The 23,216-nt window shown below is 41.1% G+C and overlaps 2 protein-coding genes, 1 long non-coding RNA gene and 1 other non-coding gene across 6 annotated transcripts in view; 1 reads left to right on the top strand and 3 right to left on the bottom strand.

The window, feature by feature from the left end:
* Positions 1 to 4,139, top strand: part of PRSS12 (serine protease 12) — a 33,571-nt gene extending 29,432 nt beyond the window's left edge. The window contains 1 exon segment of the mRNA XM_040065414.1: positions 1,565 to 4,139. Within this exon segment, the coding sequence (XP_039921348.1) occupies positions 1,565 to 1,872 (308 nt within the window). The 3' untranslated portion in view covers positions 1,873 to 4,139.
* Positions 4,140 to 5,587: 1,448 nt separating this feature from the next.
* On the bottom strand, positions 5,588 to 7,357 carry LOC120753330 (uncharacterized). The gene is made up of 3 exons (XR_005701054.1): positions 7,231 to 7,357; positions 6,763 to 6,819; positions 5,588 to 6,210 (listed from the first exon to the last, which is right to left on the bottom strand). It is a non-coding gene; the product is annotated as an uncharacterized LOC120753330 (long non-coding RNA).
* On the bottom strand, positions 6,998 to 7,128 carry LOC120753575 (small nucleolar RNA SNORA24). The gene has a single exon (XR_005701162.1). It is a non-coding gene; the product is annotated as a small nucleolar RNA SNORA24 (small nucleolar RNA).
* A 1,725-nt stretch (positions 7,358 to 9,082) lies between the features above and the next one.
* The window catches only part of LOC120753171 (bifunctional heparan sulfate N-deacetylase/N-sulfotransferase 3), a 53,479-nt gene continuing 39,345 nt past the window's right edge, over positions 9,083 to 23,216 (bottom strand). For all 3 annotated transcript variants that reach the window (XM_040065170.1, XM_040065168.1, XM_040065169.2), the window contains exons 7-14: positions 21,953 to 22,135; positions 20,354 to 20,450; positions 19,385 to 19,508; positions 16,037 to 16,211; positions 15,463 to 15,633; positions 14,369 to 14,478; positions 13,814 to 13,916; positions 9,083 to 12,617 (exon numbers count right to left, since the gene is read on the bottom strand). In XM_040065170.1, coding sequence (XP_039921104.1) covers positions 12,498 to 12,617; positions 13,814 to 13,916; positions 14,369 to 14,478; positions 15,463 to 15,633; positions 16,037 to 16,211; positions 19,385 to 19,508; positions 20,354 to 20,450; positions 21,953 to 22,135 — 1,083 coding nt within the window. In that variant the 3' untranslated portion in view covers positions 9,083 to 12,497. The remainder of the gene's footprint in view (positions 12,618 to 13,813; positions 13,917 to 14,368; positions 14,479 to 15,462; positions 15,634 to 16,036; positions 16,212 to 19,384; positions 19,509 to 20,353; positions 20,451 to 21,952; positions 22,136 to 23,216) is intronic.

The raw sequence follows: 23,216 nt of genomic DNA, 5'->3' as shown, positions 1-23,216 counted from the left end.
CTTAAAATGAAAGCATTTTACTCTTTTTTAACATAGGGGAATATTTTCTCTCTTGATCTTTAACCAGGAATGACAATATTTTGTTTACTGAATGTAGTTTGTATTTGGAAACCAGTGATTAAGCGTGCCACTCCGAATCACAGACCCTGTCAGTAAAGTGGCCTCATTAAGACTGATAAGCAAGAATAAAAAGCCTTTTTGTTGCCAGGCACATCCTGCACAGCAGCTTATCACCCCCTGCCTCAGTACATAACTAAAAGCTCTAACACATTTAAGGTTTCAAAGGTAAGGACCATGGATATTTTAATTTTAAAAAGGTTATTTAAATTATAATACTTCAATAGAAAAATGGATGGAAAATATGCACATAATAGAATTTCAAATAACATTTTAGTGTTCCCTGTTACCACTGACATTTTCAACCAGCTCTGATTTAAATAACACAGCCTCTTGCCAAAATTAACAAGAGCTTCAATGCAATCTGCACTCCAGGCTTCTACTTGCTTTTTTTGGTCAGTACAAGATTCATCCTCCTCGAAGGTCTTTGTCCTTTAAATGTTTCACGAAATAATAACCATGTTTGACTTTTATGTTCTTGTGGTGCTGAATGCAGTGCAAGACAGCAACCGCACTTGAGCCTTTGCCCCAGTGACCCACTCACGCTGGCAAGGAGACAATGCAGGGTCAAGTGTCTGCCCCTCCTCTTTACATGCACTAATCTGTGTGCACAGATGTCAGGGTCACTGTACTACAATAAACGAGAGACGCATGTAGGGTGGGGTTTCTGCTAAAAACAATTGTTAGTTCACTGCCTCGCTCTGTCCAGCCTTTTTACATAATTCACTGAAAGTCCTGCAATACTGTCAACTTAGGACATCTATTTCAGGAAACATTAACCACTGCAGTAATTGGCTTCAATTTATGGGAAAAAATTACATCATTGCAGTATCTCAGCTGACATTTCACATTTACTACATGAATCATAATTACTTCACAAGTGATAATACTTTACTTAAAAAAGGGCAAAACCAACTGGCTTTCATTTCCCATGCTTCCAACTGAAAGAGGCACAAGCTATGGAAAAAAAGGGTGGAAAGATCCATTTTAATGCTCTACTTGGAAGCCACCAGAAGATGCAGCACCTGTTCAGGCTGAGCTACACTAGATTTGAACTGGTGACATATTTCTGCTGCTTTACTCTCAAGCCTCCCAGAAATTGCTTCCACACAGAGGCATTAAAGTGTATGTTGTTCTGTAGAAGACACAAAGTGCTCAGAATAAACCAAACTCCAGCTTTGGAAAGATCCAGAGAACACACGCAGAAAAGCTACTTTTTAAAAAAAGCATCTATATTTTACATTTACTATATCTGCAGTATATTTTAGTATTATATTTAATGCAGAGATTTTTTTAGTAGTCTTGCTTCCAGTAATTTCATGTAATGACAAAGCAGTGTGAACACCTGAGAGCAAACATTTGATTGAATCTAATTAAATTGGATTACAAATCTATGTTTCCAAGACTGACCATTGTAATGAGACAGTAACTTGGATCTCCTTTTTAGGACGGGCTTATTCAAGAACATTACAACAGGCTGCCATCCCCTTGCTTCCCAAGAGGGTGTGTGAAGAGCGCTACAAAAGGAGATTCACAGGAAGAATGCTCTGTGCTGGAAACATGCAGGAACAGAAACATGTCGACAGCTGCCAAGGGGACAGCGGTGGACCCCTGATGTGTGAACGCACAGGGGAAAGCTGGGTTGTGTATGGTGTGACCTCCTGGGGCTACGGCTGTGGGGTCAAAGATTCCCCAGGTGTCTACACAAAAGTATCATCTTTCGTACCCTGGATTAAAAGTGTGACCAAACTATGAATGCCTATAATGAAAACCAAATTTTGAGGCAGGACAACTTGAGCAGAACATGCAATGCACAGCTGGGCCCACAGTGGGTGGAACGGACATTTTCCTAATTTGTGTGTTGTTGTTTTAATTAAATCCAAGCTGTATAGACACAACCCGTCCAGTTAGGGATTACTGTCCTCCCTGTTCCAGAAGTTTAAGTAGTGCATGAACAAGTTACCATGTATCTAAGGGGAAAAGTGATAGCCAGCTAGAGTCATACTGGAGCAGGACAGCTGGAGATTGCCCACAAGACTGTAGCTCCAAGCTGTTTATGCTCCAAGCTTCTCTACAATTAATTACAGATCTCAATTAATCTTCAGTTTAGTTTACTTAGTCTATTATTCCAATGATTTTACACTCGGTCCCCTAAATCTGGTTCATGTTCCAGTAGCTTATGAGACCACTAGTAGCCTGATTCTTGCAAAATAATTCTGAGTATGTATTAAATGCAGGAAGGAAAATAGCGGTCAATAATCACATCCCCAGCTAGTCTCCTAAATGGCCTCACAGGTTAGTGTGCCTAAGGTACATTCCCAAGTAAAGCAGCCAGTACACTGACAGTTTCTCCACAAACATCCTGCACAGCTGCAAGAGCAACCACTTATTACTTTACCTAAGTAGCATTTGTCATATTTCTGAAATTCACAATTTCAAGTATATACAGCATTTGGAAGGGGATTCACTTTCTCCATTTACCACTAGCTGTCAGTGCAGTGTCAGACTAACAAACATCCCTATCCTTTCATTGCTGGGCTTTCCTCAAGTAGCGCAAAGAACCTTGGTCAGTCCTATCAGTACAATGGAGTTGTTGAGCCAAAACTTGTCTGAAAAGGTCTACAAAGTCTTAAACTATATTTTCTCTAAAGTAATGCTTACACAACTCTCTCCTGCTTACTTGCAACACTGGTTCTGTCTGGTCTCACAGGGAAGCTTACTTTTCAGTGACTTTTAAAGCACTGACATGTCTTTTGTTTAATTCCTTTTCCAAAATACTGTTTCCCATGTTATGAAATCCCTAACAACTTTTTATAAAAATGTGCTGATAGCCACCTTACTGTCCCTTGAGGAAGGGCCACCACACCAAACGTAGAACACAGGAGGTAATCACCACCTCAGTGCAAGGCTGAAAGGCATCAGTCTGGAAATCACCTGGGAACTGACACAGTGGGGAGGGAGCCAGGACAGCCCAGCACTACAATCCCTGTTAAAGGCCATGCTGAGTCCAAGTGTGCTCTACGCATCACATTACCGTGCTCATAAAAGCACAACTGAAAGCTGTGGGCCATCAGACGCTCCAGTGTGACAAGTGCGGCAGGTGAGTGTCACCACATAGCGATTGTGCGAACTGACTACCAGTGACTGTTTCCGTTTCCTATTCCCCGAACTATGACTGTGTTGTGTAGTTTTGTGAAAAAGTGGGGTGCTTGCATTCATGCTTTAAGTGGGGAATAATTTGTTTTTGTATGGTTGTGTGTCTCTCTGGTGTTATATAACAAATATCCAAGACAACTCACTTGCATTCGATGTGGCAATGATATTGCAGCAGCCCATGTGATTGGACATTTGGCCCTTATTATCTCCAACCTCAAATTTAAGTTTTCAAGGGTCAGGACTAATTATTGTAACTGGTGCTAAACTAGTATATGAGGTGCTTTAATGTATTTTAGTTGTCTGTAATTCCACACAGTTTGAAATAGCATGAAATACTTAAAAACATCGTAAATCACTGTACTGTGACCACCTACTGTTAGACCAATGTGAAACACTGCGCTAGTGAACTTTGAAACCATTACATTTTTACTTCTGTACAGCCCTTAATTACAGGGGAAGTCAGTCTGTCAAAATATATCTGCATGTAACATCTGAGCTTTTCTGTAAAAGACCCATTGAGACATGTGGTGACAGTAGACTACATAGTGCAACATATTGTTGCATACAGGGGAAATAATCCTCCTTTAATAGCTACGCCACAGAAACAGGATACTTTGAGTGGGAGAGGGAACTAAGCCTGCATACTAAGTGTAGTAAGCATTTAGATTTAGTACAGTACTTGGTTGTTTTCGCTCTTTTAACAGAACGCTTTCTTAGATTTTAAAATGTTGCACTACTACTGTTTCCATGCTGAGCATGCCTTTTCAGTTTTTAACATACAATGAAATTGTCTCCACCTTATGCCATTCTCGTTTTTGTTCAGTGAGCCTGATGGTGTAAATGTATCGAATAAACACTGCCACACTAACTACAAGTTCTGCATGTTAATTAACACTGCGGATGCACAAGGAGCTGCTGCGGAACATCAGCTGAGTAAACCTTGTGGGCTTTAACTGAGAAAGGGGACTTGTGAAAGCATCTTCATTAAAGCATAAAAACTTAGGGCTATGTTCTCAGAGGGAAAAGTTTGTCTTATTCCCAGTGTTTTAACTCAGACCAGTTAGGCTGTCATAAGTTCATCCTACACTTGTAGAGCTGTTTAATAACTGTACTAATGGTGGCACAAACCATGAAAACACTTGGCACTTGTTACCACAGGAGATGACCATCCTAAAGAAATGTCATCTCTCGAGGTTCCCCGGCACCATGAAGATTCAGTTAGATGCAGCCCTCCTGAACTCCAAGTTTTTATTTGCCAGAGAATATAAACCAGAAACATCACTGCCACTGACTTACAAAGCCTCCTTATCTCAACCCTAAACAACTTGCCAAAAATTTGCCCATCTAAGATAAGCAAGTAACTGCCCCTATAGAAGAGATGTGGTAATTTCTAGAAGTGAAGTTACTACAGAGGTCCGATGTTTTTGGAGAAAAGGAAACTCCCAGCATACGCTACCAGGCTTGGCAGCTAGGACCTTGGAATGCAGAGCAGTAAGCCATACAACAGGGCTGTTAAAAGAGGAGAGTAATCACACACCACCAGTTAAACAGGTGTGCTATCACTTGTCAGAGCGCCACACAAGGAAACACATTCAGCTGTACTTCCGCTTGGGCAGAAAGAGGATATGCTTAAAAAAAAACTCCACAGGTCTCTGATGATGGCTCCCTGAGCTCCCTGCCAAACACAACCACTGGAAATCATTTCCTCACATCTAGTCCACGCTGTAATTAGAGCCCACAGTTCTGCTCCATTCACTTCAACCAGCAATGCCAACCTCAGCTGCCAAACAGCAGCAATTATACCATATGCTGATTATCCCAGTTCCAGCTTCACAGATTTTGTTTCCCAGTCCTTTCAACCCCCCCCTTTCCCTCTAACATTTTAATTTCCAACTATTTGTAAAAAAAAAAAAATTATGATATGAAAGATATTCCGTAAGAGATTGTGCCAGCACAGCTGGCATTCACTAAGATAGTACATTTACATTTAAGAGAAGTATTTGTCTGAGTGTGCAGTGATTCACCATCTACTAGATTTCCATCAATTTTCCTAAATATGGATCCATCAACAACTGCAACGATCAACTCTATTTTAAAGTCTTTAAAGTTGTTGTTTCTGCCCTGCAGCACTTACCTCTGATTCAATCCATACCACTTCTGGAGTGTTCCCAGACAATACATCAGCCCCTGAAACCACAGGTTTTGTCCAAAAGGTGTGCTCCCAGAACAGGCAGATCTGGCACGTGTAAGTAATCCTGACAAATGTGTACATCTAGCCTTCGCTACCAGCACTTTTTCAAGAAAGAAACCACACTTGCAGCCAGTCACAACTCTTTATTGACTTACTCATACATTCCAATGCTTTACATTCACACAAGACACCAACATCACGGCTGTAGCTTCCACATCCATTTTCCAGACTTCAAAAACTTACCTGCAGCTTCCGCAGCACAGGTACACTCACTACAACCTTTCTAACACACTCTGAGAGCAGAGGAGACATCCCTCAAGGTACAGTACAGCCACTGAACTAGATTCCACTACTGCAAGAGCTTAAGGCTTAGTGACAACCCAAAGAGAGGAGCAGCACATAATGAGACCCTAACTCTATCTGTCTGTATAGAAGCAAAGATAATTTTAGGCACAGTAAGATGGGTTCCAGTCCCTTTTCATCAAGATCAGATGGACTGCAGAAGCTCCCACTAAAGCTCCAAATTTTAACTTTGTTTAAAAACCGAGGTTAAGACCTAGCCTAGAATTAGCTTTTGCTAGCTCTGCTTGACAACTAGAAATACTACTGCTCCCAAAAGGCATCAGTTGCAGACGACTAAACACACCCAACCTACCCTAAGCAGAAATTAACAGATTGAGTCACAGCTACTCCTAGAATTCACACGTGGAATTTAGCGCCATCTTCTTTCAAGAGCTCTTTTCACCCTGTAAAAACAAGTTTGAAGCAGTTTAACATTACTACTGGAGATACAAACAAGACACTAATAATCACTGAACAGTAGGATGCTCTCCCAAAATTTGTAAAGCTGCTCTGAAACAAAGTTGCTGGTATAAACTTCCAATCTCCCTCGCTCCTGCAGTTGCAGATTTCTCTCAATATTCACATGCTTACTTAAAAAGACACTCCCCTCGCACAGGATATCCCTGAGGAATCTGTGCATTCAGATGCTTCTAGTTTGGCAGGCCAAGTACCGGCAAAGTGTTTCTAATGCCAGGAATAGGGGATTATGTTTTCTCATGTCTCTACATCTAAACCAAATTCCTCCTAGCCACATGAATACACTTGATTATACTTTTCTGCCCAAAAAAACCATAAAAATGAAGCATGCCTTAAAATAAAACACCAAACCAATGCCTTGATTAATTTAAAGGACAAGTCATAGCAGAGTAATCGCTAAACCAAAATTATCAAATCTGTATTATTTCTGCCCTAAATCTCACTTCTGAAGAGATTATTAGGCGCAGCCAGACACATACTTTTTGGGAAGACGATTTTCAACAACCACAATCTCCACGCTTTCAGTTTCTGCGCTCCTGCAGAACAAAAAAATTAAAAAAAGTTTAGAAACTGGACGATAATACCTTACCGGAGGGGAAAAAAAAAAAAAGGAAAAAACTGAAAAGCCAATTAAAAAACAAATAAATAAATTAATAACAAAAAAACCACCCACACCCGAAAAATGGGGAGAAGGCTAACCCCACGGCAGCCTCGGTTTGTTACTTGCCACAGTCAACGACTCATACCCACAAGAGGGTACAAGTTTTGCCAATTAGCAAGACCCTGCTCTTCCATGCCTAGGAAGGGAGTCAGCCACAGGCGGCAGCTCCCATGGAGTCATGGATCTCCGCTTCCCCCCACCCCCGCCGCCACGTGCGGCCGCCATCTTCCCTTCCTCTCCCCACCCGTCCTCCCCGTTACGCAGCCCGTCCCTTCATGGAGCCTACCTCCTGTCTGTTACGCTGCACTCCGCTCCTGTGCCGCTGTGGAGAAGGCGCCCGATCCCGATCCCGATCCCCGCCGCTTCCCCTCACGCTTCCCGGGCCGCGCGCGCCCAGCAGCCGCAGCCTCACGCGCCGGCGGCGGGAAGCGCGAGCCGCCGGAACCCGGGGGCGGGGCCGAGGCGCGCATGCGCACTGAGCTCGGCCCCAGGGGGAAGGCGTGGACGGGAAGTGGGATGCGGCACTCTCCCCTTTTGATTCCCGCTCATTGCCGAAGAAAGGAGCATCCCTGAGGGGAAACGGTTTTAGGGCGTTGTCCAAAGCAGAGCGGAGACCTTCAGCTGATTGAGACAGCGATGCTGCTTTGTCTGTGTAGATACACGTGTGTGTGTGTGTGCTCGGCCCAGTCATAAAATGGGCCTTAAATGCTACAATAATACCGCTCGTTATTTGAAAACCATGGACTAAAATAAAAATCAGAGGTCGTGAAAGATGTACTAGAAAAATGAAGTCATCCCTCTAGGTGAACACAGGTTTTTCTCCTTTTCCGGTCCACGCAAGCATCTGCACGCTGGCCAAATGTCCACGCCTTAATTTGGAGTTAAAGCAGGATAGGACAGAACACAACATTCCAGCTGGGAGGCACCTACAAGGACCATCAGTCCAAATGCCCAGTCACCTCAGGGCTGACCAGAAGTCAAAGCCTGTTGTTAAAGGCATCTTCCAAATGATTTTAAAACATTGACAGGCCTGGAGCATCAATCACCTTTCCAGGGAGCCTGTTCCAGCATCTGAACACCTTCTCGTGAAGAAATGCTTCCTAATGTCAAGCCTAAATCTCTCCTTACTGCTGTAACTTTCACACCACAGCAACTCAACTATATTAGTCATCCTCAGTCCAGGGAAGACAAGCTCAACATGTTTTTCGGATGATCGCCTCACTTGGTCCAGATTCCTCCTCCACTCGGCTTTCCCTGGCCATTGGTTTCAGCTGTTCACTTTCCTGCTCCTGGGATTTGCCCTTTGCTGACTGTTGTGCTTTCTCCATTCATGTTGCCCGGAGAGAAAAAAAAAAAAAAAAAAAAAAAAAAAGTACCTTTTGCCTTTGAGCTCTAGGAATTTGTGGGCTAGAAGAACTGAAAAGAAACATTATACAAAAGCAGATAAATCAAAGACAGAGGCCGAGAAGCTATTATTATATCAAGGATCTTTCCCCTTTTCTTACTACCTGTTGCTACTTTACTGTTTTTTTAAGAGATTATAGAGATGGTATTATACAAGAAGCTAAGCCTTCTTAAAATTAAGTTGCATCATTTCTCTGTAATGAATGCAATATTTTGTTAATATAGGTTTCCTATCTCCCAGAGTCCTAAGCAGCTTTTGCCCAGCTAGATAAGTACGATTTTGTATTCTGTTGTGAATTAGCTGATAACAGTGAATTTTCCTTTGGACATTCATAGCATCTTTAGAGGTTTCTCCAAAGAAAGCCTTTCTCATGCCTGTGTAGGCTGATGCATTGGCACAACTATTCAATCCCCAAGGCAAATGATTTGAATACATTTTCCTTGTTATCTTAAAACCAGCAAACTCTGGAGATGTTTCTCCAGAGCATTAGCAAGTGCTGGCACAAGAAATAAAAAATAAGCAGGAAGCAAAAGCACTAAAACAAGCAGCTGCATAAAGCAGCAATATTCACTCACAGCAAAAGTAAGCAGTATTTTTCATTTCTGAAAACATTTCATGCTGTTCCTGTGCTGCTGGATTGTGTTGTAGCTCAGCATCAAGCTGCAATAGCTGCTAACCAACCTGGAAAAGAACAGCTTCTGTGAACATGAAAGTCACTTCCACACAGCACTACATTTTTTTATCAGAGTTTATTGTTGCACTTCAAATACCATGCCACTATCAGAATAATATCTATTTTTTATTAAAAAAAAAAACTCTGAGAAAAATGTTTCCAGCAATTTTCATTCAATGTGAATGACAAGAGTATTACATCTATAAACATTGAAATATCTATTTAATTTCTTCCTGAGGAAGTTTCACATTTTTAAGCAATGAAAAAGGGTATCGTTCAAACTCATTCTTTCTGCACAAGTAGAACTGGGAAAATGTCACAGTATTCTCAGCAATGTTAGCTCAAATAATGAGGTGATTTTCGATCAGGCTCTGTGTTTACACCCCCAAATGGTCAGTATCTGCTCAGAACCACACATGGTTTTTTCATGGCCCTGATGTCCGCAGAAAGCAAATTTCAGAACCACATCTATGAAAATGAAGATGAAACTCACAAAATCAAGCAGCTGGTAAAGAAATCGCTTGTGCAGTTACTTACCAGGGGAACAGAAACCATGGCTGTGTTACCAGCCGCAACGAAACATCTGACTTGGACGAGCAAACAGAACTGCTGTAACAAATCTGGTTTTTTAGGAGCATTAATACTGATAGTGTACTTCTGGAAATCGAACACTGATTGCAGGTAAGCTGTGAATAGAAGAGGTTCCACTCGGTCAGGTAACTCATGTGGTGTGACTTGGCTGCGCAGCTGTGCATGCCCTGACTGCACCCAGCTGCTGGCTGCATGGCTGTGCTCAGCCTCCTCTTGCACCGAGTGGGCTGCATGTTAGAAGTGCTTTTTAAAGGCTCCTGTTAGATGTAAGAACACATTTCAATAGAACACTTCTGGAATAAACCCCCCCCCCCCCCAATGGCTTCACACCATCCTTTTACAAATAACTAATAATCCACCCAAGGCCAAGGCTGTGCGTGTGGAGGATTTATTGTCCCAGTGCCTCATGGTGACCACAGATGGGCTGGAGAATTCCCCAGGGGACAATGTGACCAGTGTCACTGCTCTGTCCTTGACTGCCCACTCAATTTGTCAGGGCCTTGCTTTCCCAGGGCAAGAAGACAGAGAAGGAATTCTTTAAAACAAAGAAAGAACTAGGAATGTGGCTGAAGGCCATTCCTCCTGCATGTAGGAGGCACTCAATCTGTGTTCTCACCCTGAAAACATCAGGCACTCGACAGTGCCCAAGGTTTTTCCCATTTCCTTTATTTTATAATGCTGTTTCACTGAAAAACAAGGAGTAACTGAAGCAGCAATGCACAACAGGAGCTTTGTGCAATCCCTGCATTTTTAAAACATTTGAGTGATGTTACACCAGGTTGTATCAAGATTAAAATCAATCATGACAGGATGAAAACCCCAGGTATTTTCTCCAGTTATTCAATTTAGCTGTTACAAATCTCTATGGATGCTTGCAGGATCCACGAGCTGTCCATAGCATGCAGAGTATTTGCTTTTTACAGATGTTCCGAATCCAGAGTGTTGCTTTTATCAAATAAGAAGTACGTTAAGACAAGTCAGCTTTTGAAACTAATCCATATGACTGAATATTTAAAGTGAAATTAAATTCTCATTCTAATAAATAATAGAAATGTTCATCTTAAAAGATGTCTACTCTAGTAGGTCCTCATCCTTAATCATGCATATTCCCATAGCAAAAATGTGCTGCTTAAAGAATATTGTTATATACAGCAAATTGGTCTAGATTTTCTTTTTCTTTACAGGCCTATCAAAACCACATATTACATAGACAAAATCAATAAATAATAAAGATTACCAGTTAGAGGTACAGTAAGGATCTCAACATCTGTTTTCTATTTAGGGAATAACAGACTGGTTTCCATTCCATTACCTTGCAAGTTAAATTGCATGATTACATAAATGTAATAAAACAGCACTGAGACATCGGAAGTTTTTCCACCATCTGATGCATGTTTTTAAGTATTCACCCTGAACAAATGATGAAAACATTACAGAGCTCCTGTATAAAGCCTTGCATTTAGTAGTGTAGTTCTTTTTTGTTTTCACGAACCCTTCATGCCTTTAGAAACACTCAGAGCCAAAGTTCAGTGAGAAGCATTAAGGCCACACTTAGCTGAAGTTTCCAATGATCTCCCTCAACTTCTAAGCATGATTATTAGACTTTATCTCAGATCTAAACTGGTGCATTGAGAGATGTATTGTTGAGAACTATCACAGAAGTATCCGCCTGCTAGGGCAGATATTTGTGTTTTCCCGTGATTTTGGTGTATTTTCTACCATGACTACACACTGTGTTTATTTTTGTCCCCTCGAAAGCTCATTCCTAATATTTAATACCAAACATGTTTAATCTATCTGGAAACAGAACTGGTATTTTCATCTGGAAATCTGATAATTTTTGCAGCTGACATCATCTGAAGGTTGCTGAAAGATGCTACAATTTTGATGAGGCTGAGAGGGAAAAAGCATAGGTTAAAGGCAAATAAATTAAGGAAAAAATAGTGGTGCAAACTAAGGCAGTAAAAGTAAGGATCTGTTTCTGCTTTTTAGGAGTTTTTCATGCATTTCAGTGGCGCCACTGCTGCCCCAGAGCAATGTAAGCAGTGCAGTGTTCACAGGACCAGGACTGAAAGCCTCTTCCTTGCATTGCTCGAGTTTGGGTCACAATTGTTTAAGTCTAATACTGCAACTTGTGTGCTTCACACATGCAATCAACTTTCTGCTCAGGTAACTCACATCTCAGTCAGTACAAAACCAGACCTATCAACTACAGACAAAGGCCCTTCCCACACTGTAAGGGCTTGTTGTTACTGGATAAAACCACAGGTTCTGTTTGGCTTGTTTGTGGTTTTCCTCCTACACCTGTGGATTGCAGATGTTGCTGGCTGCATTTGTTGCCGTGCACAGCTAAATGATACATGATAACTGTACTGCTCCCCGGTGTTTGCACACGCTCTGGGCATTAGCAAGCTGATTCCAAAGGCAGAAGTACTCTGGGCATTTTGTGCTACATTATCTTATCCTATGCAACACAATAATCAAATCCTAGGAAAAACCACCAGTGGTCCAACAAGGAAGGGCTACAAAAACCCACATGAGACACAATACTTTCAAACTGATATATAAAAATGTGAATATTTACCAGGAAGTTGGACAAGTCATGTATCTCTGATGTTTACATCAGTTGTAAATAACTTCCACGTAGGTGCACACTAGTCCACAAGTCCACAGGCCCAGAAATGTTTATGAGAAATATTTGGCCCACCAGAGCTCCAAGGAACACATGTATTTTTACACTCCACATGCCAGCATATGGAAATACTTTCTATCCTTTACACTTTTTTGAAGAGGTATATCTTACAAGACCTTCTGGTAGCTGCTGGAAAGTTCAGGTATGGTAAGTGAAGTGTGAAAGAAGATTTCAAAAAGCTCTTTTCCAATGCTATCTCACTTTTTGTAGCTCCTGTCTCAGCCACGATGGCAGGGGTTGTCCCAGTTTGTGGAGGAGTTTTGACAATTCCACGTTGTGATCTCTGTAGTAGCTGGACAGAAAGGCCCTGCACTGATGGACACAAAAGAAGAGGTTTTTATTTAATAAAAGGCTGTAGTGCAGTTGCTGTGAAACAGGTTTCAAAGTTGGTTTGAGCTGTGTGAAAACTTTACCTCCTTTACAATTTATACTGTTTTATGCTATCTACTGCATGCCAGGAGCTGAACTCTGAAAGGTAATTTCAACGGAAACAAAGGTTGTCCAACATGAACACCAAAATCAAAGCAAAATTTGATCCTACTCCTAGTCTTGTACATTTAGAATCACACTGACGATGATGGAGATACTTTTATTGCAGTGTGATTGAAATCACAGCTTCTAAAATATCTTTGTATATAGACTTGTATCAGTTAGCAATCCCCATTTTCAGAGGTATTTAGAGGTGAAAAAGACAAAAGTTTGCACAAACACAGTCTTGTCTTATCTCTGACCAAAATCCTTCTCACCCAATGGTTTTGTATCAGTATGACTCTACTACTGTGAACTTTTTTCCTAATTTAAGTACTGTGAGAAAAAGTCCAAGCTTACCTGGCAGATTAATTCTTATTGCTGTTCAAATTTTAAGTTTTTTATTTGCATTTTAGGCAGGCTAAATGAAATGGCAATGCAAGACAGAATCAACATGAAAGCTCCAGCTAGAACAGGAGACCGAACTGCCCTTGGGTACAGGCTGCAGCATTTTATCTGATTGAAATTTCCCACTTTGAGCATTTGTCTGGGGAAGGTATTTATAAAATTCAGAGCAACAGAACCTAACCTCTCTAAAAGCTGGATTATAGGAGTGCCTGCATTACTTGTCACAATCTAACCAGTCTCAAAGACAAAGGATCACTCAAATACACCTCACTGATCATGACTGAGAAGAAACCTGCACTGTGGAACTTCTGCTGCTTCAGTCGATAAGGTAAGGAGGACTTCAGGAGCAGCACGTTTAGTTTTCTAAGGGGCTCCAGGTTTTAGAAGTCGGGGGCTGGGGGGGGTGTTTGTTGCTGTTGTTTTTTAAGGACCTAATGTTCACAACTGAAATAAAGAACTGAATATCTATGAAGCCCACAGCCACTTTAAACATTTCCTTTGTAGGGAAAGGTAGCCAAATAATTAACACCTACTTAATTTTGTCTTCTCTTCTTTCTCATGATTTTGCTTGTGTCATGTGCCATATGTGCCAAGTGAATCCCTGTACAATGCCAATGAACATCATGGTTTACCTCAGAATCCATAGGAGGGTATTTTCTGCCTTTGCTCTTTCCAAGACACTTGGTTTTTCCTTCCTCCAAGAGCTGACACCAGAATCCTTTATGTGAATCAAACCTGAAACAGACATTGTGCGGTGTAAAATTTGCGTGTAACCAAACCTAGGAGTCAGAATCCAAAGGCGTGGATGTTACATTCCTGACTGATGTAACTGAATTTGGTTTTCAGCTAATGCCAAAAATAAAGAGAAATTAATTCTATTTGCTTTCTGTTTCTGCACAGCAGCATTCCACATTCCACTTATGGAAGTAAAATTTGTTTGGATCTGTTGAAAATTCATATGCAGTTCTCACAAAGCAGCACTTGGTCTGTCAGAGCTTTACTTCTGTAACAGCCAGGTGGCTCAGTGAATGATTCACAGAAAGTTTAACCCTGGATTGTGATCTGAACAATTCACCCTAGCGACAGCTCACAGAACTATGAAGGGCTTTATTCTGCAGTGAGCTGACTGACAGACTAGCTGGTATTTTAGGAATGTAGGAACATGTAAAAATGATGAACTAACTCACGTTAGAGCTTCAGAGTAATTATAATGAGGAGAGACTGCCAGGAACTTCTGTACTTCATCCATTACAGTAGATGGGTCAGTTCTCAGCTGCTGTCCATCAATAATTAGCAACTACAACAGAGAAAATAAATGGAGATTGAATTTGAAATTCATTATTTCAGGCTCGCAACTGAAATTTCCACCTCTGTCAAACTCCTTCATCATATGGAGAGTACTGCCCCAGGAAACAATCACGGGCCCAGTTTTAATTGTCATCATCATTAATGACCTGGGAGCAGGGCAAACAGCATCTTAATTAAATCTGAAATTACACTGCATTGGAAGCTGTTGTGACAACAGAGAAATAGCAGTGAAGGATCTAGAAAGATAAGAAATACTGTCAGGAAATTGAGAGACTGGCCCAGCCAAGAAAAAATTATAACAGCTACGACTTTTCCAGATAAAACATAAGGCCATCAGAGCTGATTCTTCACTATCACTGTGGGACACAAGATCTGGCCAAAATCTGCATGACAATGCGTATTATTCAATATTCATTGTAGAGAAAAGCTAATGAAAACACAATGAGGAGAATTTCATACGAGAGTCAGGATATTACAGCATTGTGAGTCTCATGAAGAGAGATTCAAGGCTGGCTGAAAAGGAGTATGTGCAGAGTAACAGCAGCTAGATGCATCAGAGCCTCCCTGGCACACTCCGGGAAAACAGAAGGTGCAGACTCCAGCCAGCTTGTCTCAGCTACAAGAGTCCTGGATAAACAGAAGGTTGGGATTGCAGCCAACCTCCCTCTAACTGTTGGGTGGGGAGCAGTGTCAGACACACTGCCAATGTCACAAAATTCCATTCCAAAAATAAATCTCCCAAGAAAATACCGATCATGTGATATTGCCTGCCTGGTCAGCTGTTATCACATGATGTTCAGGGCTTAGGATGTGCATCATTTGAGGCTTGACCCTACATAGGGCCAGAAGGAGGGTAATGACTTGTAGGATACCCCCAAAATCAGCAGTCAGTAGGCAAGACTTTTACAAAGGTAAACCTCCAGGAAGTATGGAGATATAGATATAGGATGAGGATGTCAAGAATCTTATTCACCTGGTAAGGTGGGAAGTAAGTGAGCCATCTTTCAATGTGGGTAGCATACCATCCAGGTGCCAGGCATCTCTTCTGGAGAGCTCTGAGCTCAGAGGGGGCTCGAGGCCCAGCTGTGATCACCTGATAGAAGCTGAACTTCAGAGCTGCGGGGTCTTCGTGGGAACGCTGGTGCTGTAAAAGAAGTGACACTGCTGGAACTCTACAGACCACAAAAGCTGAGGCAACAAGGCAGAACTGTTTGCTCTTACTGACAAAATTTCTTAGCCTATCCTGTATTTTGAGCATGAACTAGATAACTGTGTCTATATACTAATCTAGATAACTGTGTCTATATACTAATTTCTGTATGTGCTGATTACATAAATTAGTTAATAATTTTTACATGCTTGTGTTATGGATAACTTGAAAAAAAATGGTTACTGGTATTTTAACCCTTAAAATCTGACAGTTATCTCAGCCTATGGACGATCACAGATGGTCACTGACTACAGGGACATATCCTGAGAGGATACACCGAGAGGATTCAGGGTGGAAACCTGGCCCGGTGCCAGCCCACGCTGTCCCAAGTGCATACCTGGTACCAGGAATACGCGCGGTCAGACGGGTCGATGAGGATGGTGATGATCTTGGCCTTGGGGATGAGGGAAGCAGCTCTCTTGGGAGCTTCCTCAGAATGGAAATAGTTGGCACTTTTCTCAAAGAGGAAATCAGTGGTGACATTAGAAGGAGTGGGAAAGAAATCCATGTACCTGGGAAAGCAACATCATCCTCAAAACTACTTAAAAATCACACAAAGGCTGATAAATCTGTTAAGCATACTTTATTCTAGAATACTCAAAATAAAAGCCTGATTGCAAAAAAAAAAAAAAAAAAAAAAAAAAGCAAACCAAAGTTTACATTGTATCTTATATCATATTTTACTTGGTACTAGCTTGCTTCTATGTAATTAGACATTGCGGCTATTTTTTTTTTTAACTGGATAAAAATGTTTCAGTATTTATGTTTTTTTAAAATTCGCACATTCTCACTTTTCAGTCAGAACAAACTGCTGAAGGCTAAAGTAGAAATTGAGTTTTCCAAATCTGGCCTTTTGCTGACACCAACTGAAGTGCAATACCGTAAGAAAAAGCTACTTAGTATCAGAATTGCTTTCGCTGAGAAGAGTAAGAGGCTGTTTACATGGGGAAGATGCACTGAAATGACCCCCCACAGCTTCATCAGGTAAAAGGGTTTTGAGCAGTGACAGAATTCACTTATTTTTCTCTGAGTCACATTTTTAGGGAAAATTGGTTTGTAGTTGTTTTAGGGGTTTTTTGTGAGCTTTCCTAATCCATTATGAAGTTGTAGTTAAATTCCTGAAATTGTTTTGTCCTATAAGGACTTCTCTATCCCTGGCCCTCAGACCACTTCTTGTTATTGCTGGGGAAACAATAAATAGGAAATGTTGGCCCTCCTGACTTTTCAGTTAACCTGTACTGAGAAAATAAATGTTATTTAAACAGCCTCTTCTGAAGACCATGCTTAAGGACCGAGACTGCCTCTAGTGCTTAGACTTTACTGTATTCATACAAGCGAGCTACTTCCAATACAAATGATGTGCACTCGTTGGCTTTGAAACTGTAACCACTGAAGTCAATGGACTTTTACTTCCCAGAAGAGTTAGGGCTGATTTGATGAAGCTGTACCCATTTTTACTCAGAAAATTATTAGAAGCTAATGACTTGGCCTGACTGTGTGGGCTCAGAATGCTTTACCAGGAAAGGAGAAGGCCAGCTTTGAGAGAGGCAACAGGCACTAGGGGCAAATCTGCTCTAGATCATGTGTTACTGTGCTGGTGTACAGAAGTCCTGGAAGTAAAATGATAAATACAAAGCAATGAGGACTACAAGCCTTTAACATCAAATATGGCACTTTGGGGGGGGGGGAAAGTAGAGATTGATGTGCCATGGAAAGAGATTGGACAAGGTGTGATATCAAGAGGTTTCAAAGTTCAGGGTCAGCATTTCTGCTGGACACACTGCAGAAGTCTTGCTCAATCCCTCATTCATGAGACAATTATTAAATTCAGTAAGGGCAAAGCTGAGGCAGCTTTAGAGAAACTTGTCCAAGAAACCTGTAACAAAGCTTACATAAAGAAATGCAGGACTGGTCTGTTTAGACTTCTCCATTTGAACAACGCCAAGATCAGTTCTCATCTTACTATTCTGCCACATCTATTGGAGGCCTACAGTTGACATCTACACTACCTTCAAAACAGCAATACTGAGGTTCTGAGGGTAAAAGAACCCTCTTCTGCTCCTGTAGTTGGCCCTCCTCTAAATCCAAGCTTGGACAAAGACTAAGAGTCTGCTCAGGGATAAAGCCCTACCTCCACAACCGCAAACCTAACTGAACTGATTGTTATTTGTGATTCTTGCAGGAAGCCCAGCCATTTAGTCCATTGCCTAACGAGGAGAGCCCTTGTATCTAATTACAAAGTGGCAAGCTCATTACAAGCCAGCATTAAAATACTCTGTCAGACTAGGTGGTCTGAGAGATCTGTCTGGCAGACAGAATGCAAATCTAAGAATTAGGCAACTACACCAACAGGGAGCTCTGGGTCTGACACTTAACTGTGGGAACCTGGCAGGGGTGGTGGGGCACAGAGAGGCTGCTGTGGTGTGAACCTGTCAAAGGGATGTGCCTGCTTTAGATAGGCTGACCACTGTGAGCTTCACTCACCAGCACCACATTAAGATGAGGGGAATCTGATGGGTGTGGCAGCCAAGTGGTACCTGCACCTTAGGGAAGTGGATGAGGCAGGGGGGATGAGAGAAGTAGCACAGTAGTTTTCCAGCAATACAAAAACACTGATTTTGTGGAAGAACGGGCTCACTGTACTTCGGCTGCTCCATCAGCATGGAGCTGCTGTGCCTCCCTGCATGTCCTCCTCAGTGACTGCAGACACCTGAGCAGCCATTTCCCTCTGCCAGCCATGCATCCAGCACCTCTGCAGTGGCACAAGCAGCTGGCTCACCACCCTTCCCAGTGACAATGTGCTGCAACAATTACAGCTCTGGGAAAACCAGTGGCATACAAACAAACTGCATCTGATGTGTCTGCACTGAGACCACAGAACAGTACTCACCCTGGTAATTTTATGGATGAATACAAAGTCAAAGGCAATAAAAGTATTGTCCTTTAAACTGGGGGCAAACTAAAGAAACAAGATAAGAAACCAATAATCCTTCACTGGTGCTCCCCAGCCACTACAGCACGTCAGCAGTTTTCATGCTGCAGCGCTTTACAGAGCAGCACTTTGGGAAAGCAGAGGAAATCAGGAGTGACCTCCAGGTGCAGCTGTGCCTGGTGACTCCCAGGGAGCCACAGTGAACATGGCAGCAGGGACACAGGCTCTGTCTCAGCACCACTGACTGACCCACACAGACATGTTCTCCTAATTACCTGATCTTTAAAGAACATTTTGAGAGGCTTTCCCCGCCCCCATTTTTTATTATTTATATTAGTACTACTGCTATATCCTATTTAAAGGAAGAAACGCCTATTTCTCATAGTAGCTTTCTGTTTCTCTTAAGAAATAAGATTTCCAGTGGGAACTTAACTTCTGTGTCCACATGTCCAACAAACAACCAATACTGACCCATTTTCAAAGGCATGTGTAACGAGAAATACACATTTGGTTACTCTTCTCACAAATTCTTATCTGGATATTCACAAGAAAGCCTCACAAAAGTTAGTGCATTTAAGATATTCTGTAGTAAGATCGTTATTCACTTGCATTTATTTCTCATTTCAGAAGGACACTGAAGGTTATTTCTTATCTCACTTTATATATGCACTGTTACCATTACCAACAGTAATGTCATTTTTCTATTGTTCACAACATATAAACTTTTATATTTATACGAATAACCCATCTTACCAATCAATCCCCCTGTGGTAGTTATTTCTATTAAAGAACTGTACCTCCTCAAAGGTTTTTGGGCTGGGGGAGTTACTAATGATGGAAGGATGCATGATCAGGAACAAATACAAGGCTGTAGTACCTGCAAATAGGATAAAAGTCCAAAATTTAAAATAAAACTACACACAAACATTTTTGGGGGATTCATAGTTGCAAATGGGGCTAAATCAGCTTTATTCCATTTCATTTCACTGAAGGGATGTTGGTTTCTGTCACCTAAGATCTTGTGCTTTCTGAGCTTTTAGAATCAGGACATTTAAAGAACTGTAAATAGTTAATACAGACATTGGAGTGCCAGTGTTGAAATGCTTTTCCTACTTAAAATAGCCGTGTTTTAAAAAATAATGATTTACATGTATGAGACTGTCACAAAAATAATTTTAAAATCTTGCATTCAGCAGCTATTGGGGATTGGTGAAGATGAAAGGAAGCTTACATGCAATCTTCTGATTACAGAGAAGAAAAATAACCATTGAGTCAATTTTTTAAACTACTGCAATCTTGTATTTAAAACTGTCCATAAGGAACTTCTTGCCTTGAAAAAAAATGCCAATAACAAGATTCTATAAACAAGACACATGCAAGACAGGAACCTGCAATTCAGAATCCAACCCATTTGAAATATGTCTCTGGTCTGTTTTTTCCTTTTTCCACTTTGACAAGAGCTTGTGTATCTTACTCATTTCTTTATCAAAAGTTTACTCATTTTGACATAAATCCCCCCCAAAAATGACACACACCTGAACCCTGCATTTTCAATGTGCACTGGCTGTTGTAACTTACATTATTAAGGTATATTGCATGGTATCTGAAAATAAAAAAAAATGCTGTTGGATGAACACAGCAGCCTGAGCCAATGGTGATTAATTGGTTTACTTATTTGAACTTACACAGAGTCTATCTTATTGGAATAAAAGAAAATCTCACCAGTTTTCTGGGGTCCTACAACCAGGAATTTTGGTAACCGATCACAGGTTTTTTCCTTAGACCAGATATCTCTGTGCCGTTTGTCATCACAGGGGTTCTAAAACAGAGAAGAAAACTCAGCATTTCATTGGCAATCACACTTGAAAAGGTTCAATTACCCTTATATATAAATTACCTATTTTTCGTCCATGTACAAATATTCTTATCAGAAATTACTATTTTTCATTATGACTGAACACCAATGCATTACAGAAATATTCCAGTGATTCAGAATGGCATTTCCAATGTAACCAGGTCAGAACCTGACTCTCTTAAGTGTCAGGAATTTTTTTTAAAGATGTTGAAAAAATCTCTCCTACACATATATAGTTGCCCCATTCCTGTAACAGCTACCACACTATATATGCTGCATTTTAAAACTAAAAGAGTAATTTATTATGATTTAAGGCTTTCTGTTTACAAATACATATTCTGATCTTCCAATCCAAATCAGTACCTAACATTAATATTTGCTGCTTCACAACTTAATCAGTTTAAATTTGTTCTGGAAATGCTACCCACAAACAATTTTTGACACTGTTGTTTGGCAATACTGCACTGAGATGAAGAGAATGATCTCCACATACCCCTTTGAGGCTTAAGAATATACACCTGTATTCACAACTACATCAGTTATGGACAAAATATACCACATACAGTATGTCTTAGTCACTGTAACTTAAAAATGTTTTTTTTCTAAGTAATTACAATTTTTCAAGTAATTTGGCTACGGGCTAATTTCCATTTTTAAAATGGTTCTCTCTTAGTATTATGCAAAATCCTTGACATTTTCCCCTCTAGTTCAATGTTTTATTCAAAACCAGCATGTATTTCAAGACACATATTTAAGTACAAATTTGCAATCTCAGACCCTAACTTGGCAATTCAATATCCAAGGCTGGAAAACATTTTGGTGAGAAAGCTTAAATACATTTTTATGTTGGATTTAGTAAAGTTTGCTCCTTAGAGTATTTCTACCAAGCCGCCTTAATCAGATTTTATATTCAGGACTCAGGTGTCTACAGCTTCTTGGCAAACGTCTTCTTCGGGCGGCTCCCAGCCTACCGTCAATAACTTGAGACATCTCATCTACTTCCACTTGGCTGATTAGGGTGTCCATGGTCTTAATGCTCTTTTCTCTTCTTGAATGCCCGCTTCTCCTTCCACACTTGGAGAAAAACTCATTTCTTTAACTACCAGAAGGTGCATGTAAATCTGCCTGTCAAATGCCTTATTCCCGTTATTTCCAAAAGGAGAACAGAAATAACACAACATGCGCTTGCCTGCCTTTCCCTGCATTTTTAAAGGCAAGTAAACTCACAAATAAAACAAATTAAAGATAATTTTAATTACATATCTTAATGCATAATAATTTTACAGCTTTTTACAAGCGACAGGGAACATAATCACATCCTGAAGTTTCAGTTGGCTTTCAGTCTTACGGAACCAACTTAAAAATATAACTGCTTTTCTCTACAAGAAACTGAAACAAAGAATTAAAAAAAAAAACAAAAACAAAACCACCAAGACAATTTTTCTGATCTCTTGCTTAGCCTCCACCTGCCAGAGAGGGTCCTTCTGCTCAGGGAATAGCTCAAAGTACTTGTGAGCCAGCTGGACGGGGGGAAGGGTTTGCAGTTTCAGGTTTGTCCAGGTATGAACGAAGTTGGCCAGATTCACAAAGGTGTACAAGCCCAGGCGGTCGTTCCCGTAATTAGACAAGTGTGTCATGAAGATGCTGATCTGCGGGAGACAAAATGAAGAGCACACCTCGAGCGCTTGCATCACTAGATGGCAGTGCAGCCCCAGGTCATGTAAATCCCATCTGCATTTTGCTCGTCGAGCAGCAAGCGTTGGATCACATTCACACAGCCCTTACTACCCTGGCCCCTCATTGATGACATCCTTCTGCTCAAATCAGCTCAACGCCATCAGCGAGGAAAACGCTGGAACGGGTCCCAAGGGCTCTGTGAGCCGCAGGATGCGCAGTGCTACCCCGGGGTTGGGAAACACTGACAGAACCTTTATGTGCATTTACTGCACAGGATACAGCAAAACCAAAAACATTAACAGGAATACAAATGCGTTGTTACAAACGTAATTTTGGTTTTCATGGAAAAGTAAAGAAGCCACAGACCAGGGAAGCAGCTGAGCTCTACTGCTGTGACTTTAATCTCATGGCTTCAGGTCTAAGTTTTATAGAGGAAGTAGTTCATCTCTTCTACAAAGGTATTCGGCAACACTGGCCTGACACACAAAACAGACAAAAAAAAAAAAAAAAATCTGAAACCTGAGTACTTTCAAATAACTGAGCATAAAATATTCCCAAACAAAAACCACCAGAAGTTTTAAGGCTGCTGGTATTTAACTCTGCCAGTATCTTACTATGAAGGTGATACCCAGATACACCCTCCTGCTCCAGCCCTGGCTCCAAGTGCACTTCTGCACTCCCAATGGAAGCAACGCTTCCTGAAGGGTTCTCACAGGAAGGGCATTTTTGGATACACCTAAATCGAGCTGGTGAGCACAGCAGGAATACACAGGATGCAAGGATGAGCTCTCAGGGACTGAGGAAGGGCTGCAGACAGAATCCTCTGTTTTCTCAAGTGATCCCTTTCCAAGGTAATTTTTCACTGATGCAGCAGTCTGCTCTTACACTGAAATCTGCAAACTCTCACCTCTCCACCAGTGATTTCTTTCTTGAAGTTCTTTTTCAAGTAGAACTCCCCCAAAACAAACTCTCCAGACTAATTTCCATTAAAAAATTAGAAACATGACCCTTTTTATAAATAAATCTGCTAATGCCATGAATGAGCAAGATCTA

Source organism: Hirundo rustica, chromosome 5, assembly GCF_015227805.2.
Source record: "Hirundo rustica isolate bHirRus1 chromosome 5, bHirRus1.pri.v3, whole genome shotgun sequence".
Taxonomy (NCBI): Eukaryota; Metazoa; Chordata; class Aves; order Passeriformes; family Hirundinidae; genus Hirundo; species Hirundo rustica.
This window is presented reverse-complemented; position numbering and strand designations above follow the sequence as displayed.